Raw genomic sequence first — 17,111 nt, 5'->3', positions numbered from 1 at the left:
ATTGACATCGAAACCAAGCGAAATCTCAGAACTTGTTGCGGCTACGTCAAATCCCAACTATCCAGCAAATCGACACTACTTCCCCCACCCGTCAACCCCCCAAACATATCATCACCAGCCCCGAAATCAAGTCCACCATGACTAGAATCTCCTCCACCAAGATGGCTCATATCGCCCCCACCACTTCCAAGATCCAGACTCATGCTCGCTTCGTCCGCACCTAAACCGTCGCTTTGGGCGGCGGCCGCTAGTGCGTCCCCAAGGGCAGCCGCATTATCGCCTAAGCCTAGATTCGCCAATTCACTCGGCATAATCGGATCAGGGGGCGGTGGCATAAGCATTTGTGCCTCGACCTTTCGGTATAGACGGACGATGATCTCGGCCATGACTGGATCGGATTTCTGGATTATCTTACAATCCTCGGCTTCCGCCTTAAGGGCAGCTCGGAGTGAAAGGCGTAATTGCGGGGGTACTATGTGATTTGATGGATCCATCATCAGCGCCGCTTCGGGTGGTGGCGGTAGGTTAGTTACGTCGGGGGCGCATATGAGAGCAGTAGCGACATCATGTGCGATGCTATCGTTGCCAGCTTCTCCCTGCAGTTTGACTTCTTCTAGGAGGGTGTAAAGGAAACGTCTCGCCCCGTGCATTTTGAGGGCGAAAATAATCTGGCGGTGCGTATATGAAGTCGGCATCACATTAAGACCCGGGTGGACACTCCACGTCACAAAGCCTTGTATCGTGTGCCGAATGAAAGTAGTAAGTCCTCCGTTAGCTGTGCTACACCATCCTTCCAGCTCGTGGTTAGCGGCGCTGGCTGTTCGTCGCGAGAGTTTGAGATTATCCCTCATCGCCTTAAGTAGGGGATCAATCACAGGACTCTTAGGGTCGAATCGTTGAAATGACCTTAGGCCATATTCTAACGGTGTTGCGATTATATTCACAACGGCAGATAACATTGCCTGGGATTCAGTAGACCCTTGTTTAGTTAGGAGAATCAATTGGAGAATCCTGAGGACTGCTTTATGTTCCTTATCGTGCGTTAGTTCTATCCAGAGTTGATTAGACATGTATATCATAGCTGGCACGAGAGCTGGAAGTAAAAAGGTATTGACGAGGTCTAAAATCAGGTCAGCTTTGTTCTCTAGGGCCTCATCAATTTGAGACTTACATTCAACTCCCATCTTAAGAGACTCTTCATCAATATAACCGGTCGTAAATGCCAGCACTATCTGGTGAAATAGCGTAGGAACAAGCAGATAGAAATCTTGCGGGTGGCATGAAGATAGCAATTCGTCCGCCAATCCACCGGACTCGGTATCAAAAAGTCCATGGATCCACCCGCTAAGATGCTGGTTTTCTTGTTCCGTCAAATCCTCTTGTGGCTTGTTGAGTTTTCCAACACCCAATAATTTGGCCACGAACGAATCTGGACGAATGCCAAGATCCGCGGGAGAAAGGTTATAGCGGTAGATGAATGCTAGAACTAGAAGAAGTACGGATCCGAATTCCTCGTAAACGGGTTGATACTCACCCTGGTCTTCTTCGTATCGCCAACTGTCAAGCAATACACATAGCGGATGCAATATGGTGATCGGCTTGTCGAAGAGAAGCATTACATCCAGCGATAACGGTTTCTTAGCAAGCTGGCTACATAGAAGCTTCAAAGTCATCGTTTCCTTATTATTGCAAAGGCGACCAATCACCTACAGAAATGATTAGCCTAACATATCAGAATTAGTGGAATTGGGACGCCTACCATTGCCAGAGCTTCACAAACGGCTCCGACATTACCGTCCATGTTATCCATTTCTCCAATTAGTCGTGTGATCCTTTCGGGATCACCCATACACTCTTCGACTAATTGTTCTTTAACGTATCGACCCGCTTGGGGTAGAGTTTGGTAAGTGATTTCGCCAAGTAAGCCCTCTATGCTTGACTCGGGTATCAACCCATGGAGACAGCACGCAAAACAGAAATCCTGGCGGACACTGTCTGTGAAAGTGTTACTATTATGTGTATCATCGAACATGGCAGATAACGTCGGAAACGCGTTAGTATCGACCTGGCTCAGTGCTTCAGTAATGCAAAACTGAGCTGATAAAGGAGGATACATGGATGTCGCTAGAGTTGCGAGAAGTAAGGGTAGCTTGTTAATTAAGTAAGATCGGAGTAAGTAGCTTGCTTGTTGGCCTTCATTGCGGAATACTGCATTTGCGAGTACATCGAATGAGGCCAATATCAGGTCAATCGTGGTTGATTGAATATCACCCTGTTCAAAATTGGCATGCATTTCATAGGTGCTCATCGAATATGACATACCTGATATCTGTTATGCAAGTAGCTGAACAACGCAGCATCATCAATCAACGGTCGACCAACGAGCTACTCAAAGTTAGTCTAATACTTCCCAAGACCGTCATTCGAACTTACAGCGGCATTGAGATAGATATACAAGCCCGCCCTCGAATTAACATTCGGCAACTCAGGCACAACGAAATTATCAAGCGCCATAGTCGACTCAATATCATCCATCATAGTCTGCGAGGACTCCGTATTCTTATCCGCGGGCTCGAATGACGCAAGCGTCTCGGTACGGAACAGCTCAAGTCGACTCGCGATCTGGGACGCATTCTGAAGAATCGAGGGGACGAAAGTAGCTAAACTTGCATACAGAGCTCTCCTAGCGCCTACACATAATGTTAATTTCGCATGATTCCCGTGTGATATAAAGGGAATGAGGGATGAAAACTGACTCTTAGCAAAAGGACGACTAAGCGCATTCAGAACCATCTGATTCTCACATATACTCAAGAGCAGCATAATAAACGCCGCTCGAGCTGCCTCCATTTCATCCCTAGACTGCGGGTTCGCCAGATGCATATTAGGTAGTTGGCCCATAGCTTCCTGCGCAAACGCCGCCGATGCACTCGTAAACAATGTCATCCACTGAGCCATCAGTTTACAAACTTCCAATGCATCGCTCGCATTCCGTATACCAGTTCCCAAAGCGACGGCTTTGGTGATGCGGTAGAATATTACTTCCTCGGACGCATACGAGCTCCCCCATCGTAACGGTACTTTATCCTCCGCTTCACCATGTGGGAAACTGCCGGTTTTTCGAGCTTGGGTTTGTGATGTAGAGTATTTATACAAGGCCTTGAGTAGGGAAGAAGTGTCGATTAATCCGCGCTGGGCAAGGACTTGTATGTATCGCGGCACACGCGGATCGAGGCTTTCGTGGTTCTCTAGTTGCGGCTTCAGGCAAACGTCGGCGATGATCGCGGGGGGTAATGGATGTTTAGAGTAGAGAAGCGAAACGTAGGATTCGAAAGTGTCGGTGTCAAGTCGAGATGAAATACATCGTGCCACGAATTTCGACCACTCCTCTTTCGACGATGTATGGTTATGTACTGGTTCCTCCCGGAACAAGCCACCATCCGACGTGATCATATCTACGTCCATCTCCATCTTGTTGTATTTTGGTGTTGAAGAATAAGATTGAATCGGCGCATCGACGTGGGGAAATGATTCAATTTGTAATATATTCAATAATCATGTATTGATTATAGGAATTCGCGTATTTGTATTCGTCCGTATAGTATTAATATGATTGTGTAGATCGGATTGAAGGTTTAAAAATCGTCAAGGCTGAAGGTAAAGCTCAAAAGTTTAGTTACAGTGTCTAGGTACACAATCACGTAGTAAAATTGACGTCGGCGGTTATCATTAGCTGTTATCTGTAGCCTCTTAGTGACCTTAGCGCCTTAGCGTTGCTACCTTGAACGCTATCGGGAGGTACTCCGCCTAAGCGATCATGTCACTCATATCGCTAATCCAGTCTAGTCACCCGCCAAGTCAGGGGCACAAACAGGTAAGGCTAGAACAAGAGGGTACCTAAACAGCTAGGGATTTGGAGCTTGGGCCAAGTAAAAATCATCCCACTTCAGGGACGAGTTGGAGGAGCTCGGCGGTACACGGTACGATAATCCCCCCTATCAGTTGTATTTTTTTTTTTCTCTTGCCACGACAGAATCTTGCAGAACAAACAAAACATCCATTGAATCACACATGCAATGCAATCGAAACATTCCAATTTCCATTCTGATTTCCGGTTCGACACAAAAAAGAGCCATTAAACCACCGCATTATGTGTCATGTCAGATCCACGAACCAAGATTAGGTACATGAAAAAGTAGTAATACCTGACCTATTTGAACCAATACCTAGGCACCCAACCTTTTATCGAACAAACCACGCGCCCGTATTTTCCGATCATCCTGCGGAAAAATATGAGCCGCAATCACAATACACGCGAACTGATCCCTCAACCCCAATGTCACCCGAATATATAGACTTTGAATATGGGAAGACATTTGGTTGGGTCGCCTTAGTGCAGTGAAACCAATAAGGAAATAAAATGAAAAAAAAAATTCCGTACGCCTAGTCAAACCCCCCTTCTAACGTAACCGAACCAGGCAGATATCCGGATCCGATTGGTGTTTAGGCATCTTGCGCCTCAACAATTCATAATCCCCTCTAAATCACGTAGCGAAGTGTCCAATACCGACCAAACCCGCCCTCATAACTTAAATCTCTTCCGTCTTTACGATTGTCATTTCTTTGTCGACATCAGGTGAGCGCGGACCGACCATCCAATCCTGCATCGCCAACCACTCACTCCAATTCGCCTCCGCGACCACGATTTCCTTCTCCGTGACGTTTTGGAGTGGTCGCAAAAACGGGATGCTTTGATCGTCTGCCATGTCATATTGGGACTTGACTTTCAACCAGCCGGCGCTCTTCGCCGCAAAGAGGAAATTTCGTCGTTCGATAGTGTGGAGGTTACCTATGCCTACAGCCCAGTCATCTCCGAAGAATCCATGCAGCACACCGGGAAAATCATATCCGGTTGCCACCAATCGCCGAACGTAAGGAATCAAGGAGACAGATATAGGCGGGTGGCTCGGCATTGGTAGTTTCCCTGCCGCAATTGACGAAGGGGGCGGCACGGCAGCAGGCGAGCCAGGCGACTTCGACGACAAGACAGGATACGGTGACATCTGGAAGGGTAACCGAATATTGATGTAGGCAGCAACAGCTTGTATCGGCCCGCTGTGTTGCGCAATGTCCAGAAAGTACCGCACGCACGACTGGAACTGCGGGTACCACTCGAAGATATCAAATTGTGGTTCATGGGATGAGAGGAATGACCCCATCTGGCCCATATCAGGCGCCATGCCCCGTGTCCCGGAAGTTGAAGGCTGCGGAGGGGATCGAGACTGAGATGGTTGAAACGACATTGGGAACCCCGCGGGTCCGCCACCTTGGTGGAAAGACATGTCGTCGTCTAAGATCTAAGTAGGTGGAAGTGTCAAATATGTTCGCCGTTCCCCCCGTACGAGATCTCCTCGGGGAGTGAGTGTCTAATAACACTAGTTGGAGACGCGATGAAGTGTAGGTACAGGGCGTACGGGGCGATGAGGAGGTAAGATATATATCGAGAGATGAGAAAAGAAGCGTACCAGTCTAGTGTAAAGCATCACGGATGCTCCACATCGAATTGACCCAAGATACGCCAATCAAAAGGAAGGAAAGTTAAATAGAGACAACAAGTCTTGGAACTAGACGAAGACAGCGGGTCATTGAAGGTTTTAATACCGCTTGGAGGATTTGTAGTTTTGTAGTCTGTCTATCCTTTTTCATTATAAACCCCCTTCGTCTAGACCAGTCCAGTTCGAGTTAAGGGGGATCGGGGGAGGTTGTATGTATGTAAGTCAGTGCTTTTAAGAAATTCCCCAGAATTAAAAATAATAATACAAAAAAAAAGAATACAAAAAAGAAAAAAAGAATTAAAAATTGATTGTAACTGGGTCACAGAAGGAGGTCACAGTAACCGGCCCTCGGCAGCTGAACCACGAGAACTACACCACAGGGTCCGCCACTTGCGGCATGTAAAATCGTTTAACGACAGGATCTAGATGTAGTCATTGTGGGGGGCCGATCACACTTGTGAGGCTTGGTGCCATACCGAACAGGGTTTAAAGAGACACGAGATGGACGAAAAGAGTTATCGCCCGAGAAAGAAAAAAAAGCGAGCATGAGCATGAGCATGCCAAAGCTGCAGGAGGAATACAGGAGTACAACTTGAGCGGGACGGCAAAGGGAGAGAACATCAAGTTCTGTCGGATAATTCCAGATTGTTTTTTGCCATCCATTGGTATGTTTGGTACCATTAATAGATACCTATGATTGTATATTTCTGTAAGCGCATCTTGATCTCAATCCCTATGATGATAGAAGACAGGGAAAAAAAAATCGAAAAGTTGCCTAGATCCTAGTATAGGGCGGCTCTGACATGATGACGCAAGGAATTGACCTGTCGTCTTACAAGAGTCTAGGTTAGATATTTTATTATGATTATTATTATAATTTTTCGAATTGGTTGGTGAAGGAGTTTAGGCGAAAATCAAACATGGAATACGAACTAGGCTCGACTAGGTGATCACCTTGTCATCCCCAATGTACCCAATGTAGAAGAAAATGCACAAATGGCGAACAGGGCAACGGTACTGATGATCTCTTCAGGGCTCAACGTCAGTTCGAATATGCGAATATGCGTTTGCAGAAGACCGAAGCGATTCGCAAAGCTTCGAAACAATTCAGAATTAGCAGAATTAGGATAGGATGGGACGATGATGACGATGATTATGATTATTCCGAGAAGATGAGGCTGCAGGAGACAAAGACCGTGGACCGTGGACCATGCATGTATGTGTTCGCGCATTGCCTGGTCTAGTGCTGGTGCTGGCCCGGTGTTGGCATGGCTAGCATGGTGGAAAGACAAGACAAGACGAAGAAAATAGCCCTAGTGTGGTGTAGTGTGTGTGTAGTGTGCCCTGATGGCCCTGGTGTTGCCCTGGCCCGGCGAGCCTAACGAGGCTTTCCCAAGGGGTTCAAAGGTCTGAAAGTGCAGATGCGAAGAAGTGAGAGTCAGGGTCACTGCCGCATATGTAATGTAGGTAAATAAGGACCCTGTCGCGACTTTGCGAAGAAAGGAAGAGATCGGAGAGACGGGCTGGAGCGATCAAAATTCATTGGATAAGAAGCCCAGACTGACACGAGTGAGTTTGCGGCGGCGAGACGGAGACGGAGACGGGGGGCAGGGGAGGGTGTACGGGGGTACGGGGGTTTTTGCTGATCCGCTTTTTGCTGTGAACATTACGCCACCAAGGTCGATCAATTTGCAGATTAGGAGATACAGTACATGTACGTAAGTGCTGGTACCCTTGAAATACCCTTGAATTTCTAGGTAATTGTAGGGTAATTTGGTACAAATAGATGTAATTGGTACATTGCGGGTGGGGGTTTTTAGTAGGTTTTTGGTACAAATGTAGAAGCATCCTTATTTACCGCCCGTTTGTCCTAATCAATTGGCAATCCATAGAAGGATTGACATGTAGGTACCGACATCATATTAGGAATACGTGTAGCTACCGCGATTGAATTCGTATAAATCAAGTGGATAATACATACATAATGTACATCCATGTTCCATGTATTTCTGTATTTCTAATGTTGTCGTGCATAGAGGTAGGTACGATACAGGTAAAAGAATGGACAAGACTGGAAACTCACACCTGGCAATTACAAGCAATTACACCTAGGTGCATGTGTCACCGCAGACAAGCTTCCAACTAAAATTCAGTTAAGGTAGGCCACAACTTTAGGCACAACTCCGACCGCCGAACAACAACCTGCATCTCCCGTCCCTTCAGCTAGAGAAAAACTATATCTTTATTGCATCATTCTGCTTGATTTTACACATATCTGTGGGCATGTTGGATGTATGTGTGTCCAATTCCAATACCTCGCTACCTGATTACATAGCTAAAGGTACCATACCTAATATATCCATTCGGTACCATCAATTATTAAAATTTTTACAATTGTATCAATTGTATCATTGTCAATAGTTCCCCATCCCTTAGATGCGTCTCACCCGGTCTCTGATCTGGCAATCTTCTTCGCCTCCCGAGAATCTGTGCCGTCCGACAACCCCCTATACTGATCTGAGACAGGGCCGTTACCTTCGATGTGCATCTTATCCAGCCCATCTTAACGGGATCCATTTAGATTTACCTCGGATTGCTTAGATGCAGCATACCTGGTCGGATCAACAAGCCACAACCGTCTTTCCGACCTCTTAGCTTACCAAGCAGTGCTGTCGACGGGTAAAGCTATGAACTACCGTCGACATTCATTTTCGCCTCCCGGAGCTTACCGAGCTATATCTCCTATTGTACGTGAAAACCTCATAAGGGTCACGAGACGAAATGCGGAGGATATTGCCTTACCAAGGTATACCCGCCGATGGCGAACAACCTCATGGATTACACCAGGGATTCCTTGGTCTAGATCTTATGTCGGATGCTCGACCGGCTACGGGACGGCTTCGTTTTAGTTCCCCGTAAGGTCTAATAGGCCCCAAGTCCCGACTTCTCACGTGGGATGCCTCAGTAAATTCTTCATGTCACGCTCTGTATCTCCGTCTTTCTAAATCCTTCAGACGGAGAAATTACAGGGGCGTTGATAAGCTAGAGGCCAAAGTTCTCTCCTGACTTTCCTCTTAGTTAGGTGGTTATGCCCACAATTACGGCGTGCTTCAGTCGGTCGCAAATAGAAACAGCCCAGAACCGGAGCCGGCAGGCCGATTGGTTAGTAATGGGAAATACTTGTCCTGTTCAGGTAGGAAGTCCATGTGTCTCTTGTTACCAGACATCCCGGCGCTGGAAGCTAATATGTTACCTGAGGTTGGCTCGTATCAACGCTAACATTTCTCAACCTGGTTTATATCTTCCATGACTTACAGAATTCTAGTGGAGGCAACCCATTCATATTTCGAAAAGGTGGGCCTATACTCTTCTAGATGTAACACTGCATTAATACTAAAGGACAATAAAATATAGGTTTTATCTCAAATAGATAATCTAGCATAAACCCGAAAGTGCTAACGCCACAGCAATTCTACGACTACGACGTCGGTGTCGGATTTGTAGACCACAAACAACCCAAACATAGCACTTTCGTCGTTCCGGAACGTTGCAGCACCGAATACCAGGCAGATGGAGTATCGGTAGTACGATTGACATGTTGTGTTTCAACAGATGAATCGAGACCGTGAGCGGGTAACGTCTGGAACGACCTTAATATCATTACTTAGAGGTACAGTAACAAGATGCTAAGCTTTCCGCCCCGCTATCGCTGTGCTTACTAACTGACCAACCACTATCCCTACGACAATCTTCAATACACGACACTACCAGTTTAAAAAGACATCGCATTCGCATATAGCCAATGCAACAATATTCCTCCAAAAGCAATTTAATAAGACAACTATCAGTATTCAAGTCTCAGTTTCATGGTCAGCTGAAAATGAGGCCAATCCACAGTTCTGGTAACCAGAATGAACGCGTTTCACAGCGAGATCGCCAATTCGTCAATGAGGTATGGTAAACTATCTTATCGATCTCTGCGCAACCATTCACAGCGCCCACATATACTTGCAGGTTTCTCAGGTCATCGGTTAACCTTTCCATGTGGACACCAAAAGGATGTTGTAGACGATCTCACTGCGTTCGGGTGTTAGATATGGCTGCATGGATTCGTAACTCGGATTTTCAGCCATGTCAGAGGTGCCCTGCATAGGTACCTAAGTACCTAATCAAATGTTGTCACCGCCATGATGAAGCTTCCAAAATATTAAAAGCTTCATTAGTATCACAATTCGCCGGGGAATGGTATTTTCACTTCGAAAACATTCTAGGCCCATGTGGCAAGCATATTCGGGCAGATCGCTGCATAGATTTGTACGAGGGGTCACGAATCTATTAACTTGTAACTATATTGCCTATTCTACGTTGTGGCCTTGGCTCCGTCATCTTCATATGCATTCCTTCGACCTTCGAGATAAGACTAGAAAAGCCACAAACAGTAATATGAGCCATATACGTGCGCGTGTACCCCCCCGAACGGCGACTCGGCCATCAACCTCGGCACGAGACCCTATTAAGTCAAGAAAAGGTCGCATAGTGCTTACAATCTAACGATCTCGTGCCAATAATTAGAGTCCGTGGAACAACTTGAAATCCCCGATCCAGAAGTCCAAGAATAACTCAAGTGATCGTTGTTGAACGAGGACACCAGTCATACAATCGACCCAGGGGTAGCTCCGTACCTGACAACCCGGATAGTAGCACAGCAGGTCGCCAGCGACAAAAACCGTTCGCAATACTACGCCGCAGATTTAAGACATGAAGGGCGCATATTGTGTTGTAGTGCTTCGAAATCAATTGTTCTGAGACCTGAGTGACTAAGCTGCGGAGCACTGGCGGCTCGCCGCATGAACGGACGTAAACGTGAACAGGCAGTTGATCAACATACCTAGATAGATATCTAATATAAGGCGACGACCATGTCAAAATCGGGAATTATTGGTACATTTTTACTTTTACGAAACAATTCTGAAGGCTCGCTTGGCTTATTCATAGAATGTGATCATTAATAATCACAAAATCGCTGGTGTTTCCTAAATTACGCTGAAGGGTTAGTTCGAAATCACAGGTAACACTTCCCAAAAGGAGGTCATCATATCTGGTCAGCCCTGAGCGTACACCCGACATTCCGGGGTCCCCAAAGCCTCGTGTTGCTGCGGAAGTTCTTCATGCAGGGGGCCCCTTTGCCGGCCCCGTCTTCATTCATCTCATTGGGACGATCTACAGATCCGCAGTTTGGACGGTATATCGAGGCGTCAAAAAGTACCCTTAATACCGCGCCTCACTTTTTTTTTCTCCGCGGGTGTTATGTAAGATCCTGTGGCTCGACCTTTTTCTTTTTTTCTTTTTGGTTGGAATTTGATTTTCGGCTTACGCGATACGGCCCGAGTCCTTGGTCCCGATCCCGTTCCAGTCGTTTGGGTTTGAATGCGACGGCGACAGATTTCTGCTGCAGCAACTGCCGCTACCCGTCGAGCTAATACGGACCATTGACCGGTCAAATGTGCGTCTTGGGTCTCTTGGAGATTCGTCATCATGCCGGAGATAGCGTTCTATTGCCAGTTTTTCAAAATCAAAAGGCGATTCTTGGAGGTCTACCATACAATATTACCCGTGCGCTACTACACAATACGCAGAGGGCTGGCTACACGAAATCATCATTATACCATGGTCTTACCCTTGAGCTTGGCCAAAATTCAAGGGTCTCGCATTAATTAAGAGAGATATCGATTGGATTGTGTGGTATCATTGGTGTTCTCCGAACAGGACTTGCAGCTAGTACCAACCAACCTCCGGCTTCTAGCCAAGCTCTATGATGTACTATTGGGACTTCAAAACTGAGTAACTTGCCAAATCGGACAATAGGTATACGACGTAGAATGTACCGAAGCCATCGTAGTGGGGACCAATCTCGTCCCTGAATATTAAATGAAGCTTAGTCATGAGCTGACAAGGTCACAGCTGAAGACCTAGGTACCCTTTTAGCGACAGAGGGATGTACATCCAAGACAAATCCAGCTTCAGCTATCTCTAAAGAGGCGTGACGAACGTTTTGCCTCAACGCCTAGGTAGATACTTGGTAAATTCCGTTACTTAGAAGGAACCAATTGGAAATGCCATCGGCTACCAACAGGGGGGGAAGCATCGACATTCCAACGTCGACTAATAGGTGAATTTCTTTTTTCTGTTTTATTTCGCCCGAAACAACGTTCGCAGCTTGATTGACAACGTCTGTCAAACGCCACATTTTTCTCGAAGGGAATCAGAAGAACTGGAAAAGTTAAAGCACACCCCCTTGTTCACGATCCAACGCAACATCGAATTTGTCGAATCGCTGGGTAAGCGGCGCTCCGGCGGCAAGGGCGGATCCCGCGATCTGGGTTGACGATACTGGTCCCCGACGATCGAGCATGGGGGGGTGTGGTAGGCCAGGTTATGGTAGGGTAGGGTTGAAGCAAACATGCCCGGGGGTTCTCGCCCACACAGACGCGTTAAAAGGTGCGCCAGCCCTGCGATTCTACATTCCCGTTCGCTGCCGTCAGCCGCCACAACACGGGGGTCAAAGAGACCCCTTATTTTCCTTTCCCTTCCCATCTTTTTTCCAAGGGAGGAAGGGATAGAGAATGAAAAAAGAAGGCCACTACCCTAATAAGGCTGTCGTAACTCCGACCGCGGAAACGAGACCCCTGGCTTTCCGGAGAACGGTTCAATGCGTTGCGCACGGCGCACGCACATTATTACATTTCTTAATATTATTATTGCCAACCCGTCATCATAATAATACGTAGCCTGCCTACTATGTATTCTTGTATATATGTACGAACCTAGCTAGCTTACCCAAGCTGTCTAGGTAGTTATATGTAGCTACCTGGAACGGTTACATCATCCCGTCGTATGAGGGTAATATCCCGCGCTCCCGCCCTGCATATTGGATACCCTTATTATATACCGGTATACAAACGAGATGTGCAACCAAGTAACGGGAAGCCCACGAGGTAGTGATGTCGCGGCCCGCCCTTCTTTACCTGGTAGTGTACATGAAAGGCCTTTGTATGGGTAAGTACCCTTGCTGCCTACCTTAGCTGCATACATACCTACACACACCTACATACGGCAGTCATCATACCGCCTACGAAGCCTGCTTTGCTGGGTGGTCCGTGAAGGCCACCTATGGACCTATGGATCCTTCTTCTTTTGACGATGTGGCGTCTGCATACATAAGAATTTATGTCGTGAAACCCACCATCGTCATCCCCTTGTTCCCCGGCCGTGGCTTTACCTTACTTCTCTGCTTCGGATTTTTTTTTTCTCTCAGGCAAATTGGACTTGTTTTCCCTCTCTTCTCTCTCGGTGACGTGCGTTAGATTAGGCACGTGCGGATTTTCCGCGCGAGGCTTACTTAACTTGCTTGGTCGATTTGTTTTGTTGGCTTGTTTCAATTCGCCTTTGTTTTTTCTTCTTTTTTCGCCATTCTGGTTCGAGCATTACATATTTGGTAGTGCCTGCTGCCAGGTACCTGGGCCACACACTTCCAACTAGCATAGATGATGATCTGACGGATCGTCACAGCTATCCCGTTCGTTACCAGACAGGCCAGGCCTAAGTTGCTAGCCGCAGCAGCAAATGGGTTCGGTTTCATTGTTTCCCGAAAAATTGGACATGCTACCTCCTTTCGGTAGGCATCTGTACGTGTATATGCACGATGTATGTAGGTGGGGGGAGGCATATGGAAAGAGAAAGAAGAACGAAATATGGGGTATTTACGTAGGTACCAAAGGTCTTGTTAGCTGCGTCTTCATCGACGCGCCTATGCGCCTATGCACTACTGCCTGTTCACCACACCTACTTGGATCCCTTGGTGAGGCTTATGAGCTGACTTTTTTTGCCTCGATCAACTGATTACTAGGTACAGCAAGTGATAATGCGTGACGAGTCGTCGTCTTCGGCGCATCACACCGTGCATAGAAGTTGGTATGTACGTGTATGTATATGCGTCTAGAGTTACCTACCTTTGTCGCTTCTTGCATCCTAATGCAGGTATTGTGTCTCTACATGAGACAGTAGTGTTTCGATTATCATATCATGGAGCTCATAAATGAAGGTGTCTAGTTGCCGGAGAAGCTACCGACTATGAGCCTATATGCCGGCGCTAATATGAGACCGTATGTAAGGCATGGAGCCATTCCGAGTTTCCCAAGTCCGTGCCGTCCCCTGCACCGCGCGAACAGCTGTAACTCGCCACAAATTCCCGTAACCCCGAAGCCATTTTCGGAATATGAGACTTCGTGATATCTAGATCTCGTTGGCGACTATAGCGACTCAAGCGCCAACAATTGCGATAGTCATAGCTCAGTCGGAGACGGGTATAATAGGACGACGTGCTTGGTCATGTTTCTCGTGATCAATGGTATGTCAATATCGTCACTATACTCTTCTCAGTTCGTATTGAGAGACGCGTGTCGGGCTTTAGGTAGACAGGCTAAGGGTCCGATGCCTACCTAGGTAAATTCTCTTATATCAAATAGACACACGCGCAATCATATCCTACCATAAACCTAGGAGTGCAGGCCCTAACCCGACCGCCTACATACAATAGAACACAAGATTCAATATAAAGCTGCATTGGTTATGGTCTCATGCGTGTGATTTATGAAGTAGTATTTCATTATTTGCCATTATCTGAGGAATAATTGAGCCCTCTGAATAATTTTTTGTCGATGCCCATGGCCATGGTAACAATTGCGCTTGGAACGTACCTCGATCAATTAACAAAAAACTATACCTCGAGGTTACCTATCATAATATTAAGATAATAAATTAGAAATGATAGGAATGAAAACGCAAAGGAAAAAAAAAAAATCACCGTACCTCGGACTCGAACCGAGAATCTTCGGCTTCACTTTTGATAGAAGGCCGACGGGTTAACCATTTCCCTAGCACGGTCTACCTGGCTCTTTACAATACCTACCTAGGTAATTTGTGAAGTAAGGTTTGTTATTAATTATTATAAAGGATGCCACTTAGTACATGCCATAGTATGTCACAGCCTAGGTTGGTAGACACGGAAGGTACGACTTATGGAAACAAAATAAGAAGGAATGAATGTTTGCACGAAATAGGTATCCGCAGTAAACCTTAAAACCCCTTTTCAGCTTAAGTGCTTGACCCACGTATTATTTGATGTTGATCTTGAATTCATAGTTAAGCAATCCTCGGTGCCAACCCTATTCTGCGGATTGTGCTTCGTGCTACGAGAAATATGATTTATGATTGATATACATCATATTATGCAGATATCCCTCCTTGGTAGGTCTTCAAACTCTTTATTCATCCCTCTCTTAAAAATACCTATCCTCTTGTATGAAGTCCTGCCTTCGTGCTTACATGACGTAAGTAATAACCCCATAGTGCCGTCCAGAGATGAGCTTTGAAGGGTGACTGGAAGGCAAAATACGACTACTAGCTGGGTAAATCCAGATTCGTCGGATCTTCCATTGGTGTTATCATAGTCGGTACCATTTACAGCTTCCGGGTCTTCTTCAATATCAATATCCGGGTGCCTCGCCTTGAATTCTACGACATGCCTTTTCCATGCTTCTTCATATGGTTCGACCACTTTGTCTAGGCGGTCGTGGTCGTCAGGGATAGGATCATGAAGTAAGATAACGTTAGAAGTCTTCGGGTTAAACCACGCCATCCTTAATGATCCCCTTAGTGTCAATTGCGCGTAGAGGACCTCGCCAAGCGGATTTAGATCAGGGAACTTGGCTGTCGTTGAGCACTCTACGACTTCACAGACTATTTCTGGCTCCGGTTCATCTTCATCGTCAAACGAGAAGTCGAAGTGGATAACTCCACCCTCAAGGCTCGCCCAGGACCAAGAAGGCGCTCGATATGTGGTCGGTCTGTAGAATGTGAATTTTTCGTCCTCGCCAAGTGTTCTGTGCCAATCCGAGGTGTACCACATCAGTTGTATAGCAAGTTTATACTCCCAAATCCCGGCAAAGTAGTTTGGCCCGAGACTAGAAAAAGAAGGATGAGATGCAATGCCAGCTAGTGAATTGAGCTTGTCGTTCTCATGGCTAGCTTTACGGAGAGAGAAAGCCGTCACAAGGCGTAACCAGCAACTCAAAGCCTTGTTCTTGTTGGATCTCGCCTCGTGTTCTGTAATTAAGAGAGAATTTAGATTGAGACTGTATTTTTCGTCGTCGTCGTTAAATCCTGAGTCGAGGTCGTATGGGAAGTATAGTGAGTCCCCAAAGTTCCTTGCGCTGGCCTTACAATTCCATAACATAGTATGCGTAGCGAAAATAACGGTTCGTTGGGCTAGTACCTGCTCCTGCATCGTCCATGCTCGTTTCGCAATGGGCTCGGAGCGCTCATCGTAAGTCGCAGCATCGAGTTCATTGACGAACATCGCTCCGAATACCCCCTTATCAACTCGGGCCGGTATTCTATAAACAGTCTCCGAGTTATCGCGATCATATAGAAATCCGTCGAAGACGCTTTTTGACGAAGCCGCCACAATGGTAACGGTTGATGAGGCGAATATTCCCTTCATCCGCGATATTTCTCTCATCTTATCCTCTTCGGAGTCCTGCATAATACAGAGAGCGTCTATCCATATGTACGGAATGGACATCTCACGAGTAGTAGCGATGGCATTACGGATTGTAAGGGGTAGTGTACTCATGTCCAAGCCCTCTTTGAACTGAGTGCGATTAGAAATAGTGAGGTTCGGAAAGGGGACAGTACCCCAACAATATGACAACGTTGCGTATACTCCCTGAATCCCTTCAGACTCTACAAGTCGTGGATCTTTCTGCCCTGGCGGGCTAACTTCAATAACCCTGGTGGGGAGCATAGAAGCAGTGTGGGGGCTAGAGCAGCACTCATGCTCTTCACATTCTCTCAACCACGTCTTAATCTGACGATGGGCGGCTGCGCTTCCGACATCTGTTTGTATGGGGCGCGCGGTGACATATCTCCCCGCTTCGTTTTCTGCAGTTGTAAAAGCATGGAGAAATAATGAGGATGCGGATTCCAATTCGCCCGCGGGGGATCGACGAGAAATACTGATGTAAAAAGTATTCCGACCCTCTGGAGTACATGACTCGATTGACGTAGGACAGAGGGTCACAGTAATTTTGGATTCTCCATTTTCTGAAGTTTTAATGAAGCTATTGATATAATCACACCAGTTACAACCTAACTGTGCTGCGTTCCTTACTTCATCAATAGTACTTGTCACCTCGATACCCACGATGCTGGAAATTGCGCCCGCGCAGCATTGCTCGTAATCCTTGGTATCGAAGAAATCCCGCCAGCATCTGGCGCAGACGAGGTCTCGGGGTTCCATATCTCCGCAAGCCACTCGTGAGAGCCGAGTTGATAATATTGCTTTTCATACAGACGAATCAGGTTTAGCAGATACCTAGGTACTCAGCCATCGGAGTTAGGAAGTGAATTGGTATGATTGGTCGGACTTTTTATATACCTAAGTAAGCAGACAGGGGGAGAAGAGAGGGGGAGGGGGTGGTGAAGGCTTACTTAATA

General features: G+C 46.6%; 4 protein-coding genes and 1 non-coding gene across 5 annotated transcripts; all 5 read right to left on the bottom strand.

The window, feature by feature from the left end:
- Window positions 1-41: 41 nt before the first annotated feature.
- On the bottom strand, window positions 42-4,074 carry F4822DRAFT_442480 (Med5-domain-containing protein; the record flags this gene model as incomplete). The annotated part of the gene is made up of 6 exons (XM_051462988.1): window positions 2,757-4,074; window positions 2,434-2,690; window positions 2,323-2,385; window positions 1,760-2,272; window positions 1,172-1,706; window positions 42-1,120 (listed from the first exon to the last, which is right to left on the bottom strand). Exons 1-6 carry the CDS (start codon window positions 3,469-3,471, stop codon window positions 42-44), a joined length of 3,162 nt encoding a protein of 1,053 aa, XP_051317317.1. The 5' UTR covers window positions 3,472-4,074.
- On the bottom strand, window positions 4,015-5,750 carry F4822DRAFT_188821 (uncharacterized protein). Its single transcript, XM_051453528.1, has 2 exons — window positions 5,526-5,750; window positions 4,015-5,407 (listed from the first exon to the last, which is right to left on the bottom strand). Exon 2 carries the CDS (start codon window positions 5,340-5,342, stop codon window positions 4,590-4,592), a length of 753 nt encoding a protein of 250 aa, XP_051317316.1. The 5' UTR covers window positions 5,343-5,407; window positions 5,526-5,750; the 3' UTR covers window positions 4,015-4,589.
- A 566-nt stretch (window positions 5,751-6,316) lies between these two features.
- F4822DRAFT_188929 (uncharacterized protein) lies at window positions 6,317-6,893 on the bottom strand. Its single transcript, XM_051453529.1, has 2 exons — window positions 6,489-6,893; window positions 6,317-6,379 (listed from the first exon to the last, which is right to left on the bottom strand). The coding sequence occupies exon 1, from the start codon at window positions 6,785-6,787 to the stop codon at window positions 6,506-6,508; it is 282 nt and encodes a 93-aa protein (XP_051317315.1). The 5' UTR covers window positions 6,788-6,893; the 3' UTR covers window positions 6,317-6,379; window positions 6,489-6,505.
- A 7,522-nt stretch (window positions 6,894-14,415) lies between these two features.
- Window positions 14,416-14,498, bottom strand: F4822DRAFT_t49. Its single transcript has one exon. It is a non-coding gene; the product is annotated as a tRNA-Arg (tRNA).
- A 104-nt stretch (window positions 14,499-14,602) lies between these two features.
- F4822DRAFT_397040 (HET-domain-containing protein) lies at window positions 14,603-17,024 on the bottom strand. The gene has a single exon (XM_051457592.1). The coding sequence runs from the start codon at window positions 16,912-16,914 to the stop codon at window positions 14,836-14,838; it is 2,079 nt and encodes a 692-aa protein (XP_051317314.1). The 5' UTR covers window positions 16,915-17,024; the 3' UTR covers window positions 14,603-14,835.
- Between the last annotated feature and the right edge of the window lie 87 nt (window positions 17,025-17,111).

This window comes from Hypoxylon trugodes (assembly GCF_022578975.1).
Source record: "Hypoxylon trugodes strain CBS 135444 unplaced genomic scaffold F4822scaffold_3, whole genome shotgun sequence".
Classification (NCBI taxonomy): domain Eukaryota; kingdom Fungi; phylum Ascomycota; class Sordariomycetes; order Xylariales; family Hypoxylaceae; genus Hypoxylon; species Hypoxylon trugodes.
The sequence above is the reverse complement of the archived record's forward strand: the minus strand, read 5'-3'. Positions and strand labels throughout refer to the sequence as shown.

What these genes read in the sequence shown, in the direction of transcription:
- F4822DRAFT_188821 (XM_051453528.1), bottom strand. Translation starts at nt 5,342, where the DNA reads ATGTCTTTCCACCAAGGTGGCGGACCCGCGGGGTTCCCAATGTCGTTT.
- F4822DRAFT_188929 (XM_051453529.1), bottom strand. Translation starts at nt 6,787, where the DNA reads ATGCGCGAACACATACATGCATGGTCCACGGTCCACGGTCTTTGTCTC.
- F4822DRAFT_397040 (XM_051457592.1), bottom strand. Translation starts at nt 16,914, where the DNA reads ATGGAACCCCGAGACCTCGTCTGCGCCAGATGCTGGCGGGATTTCTTC.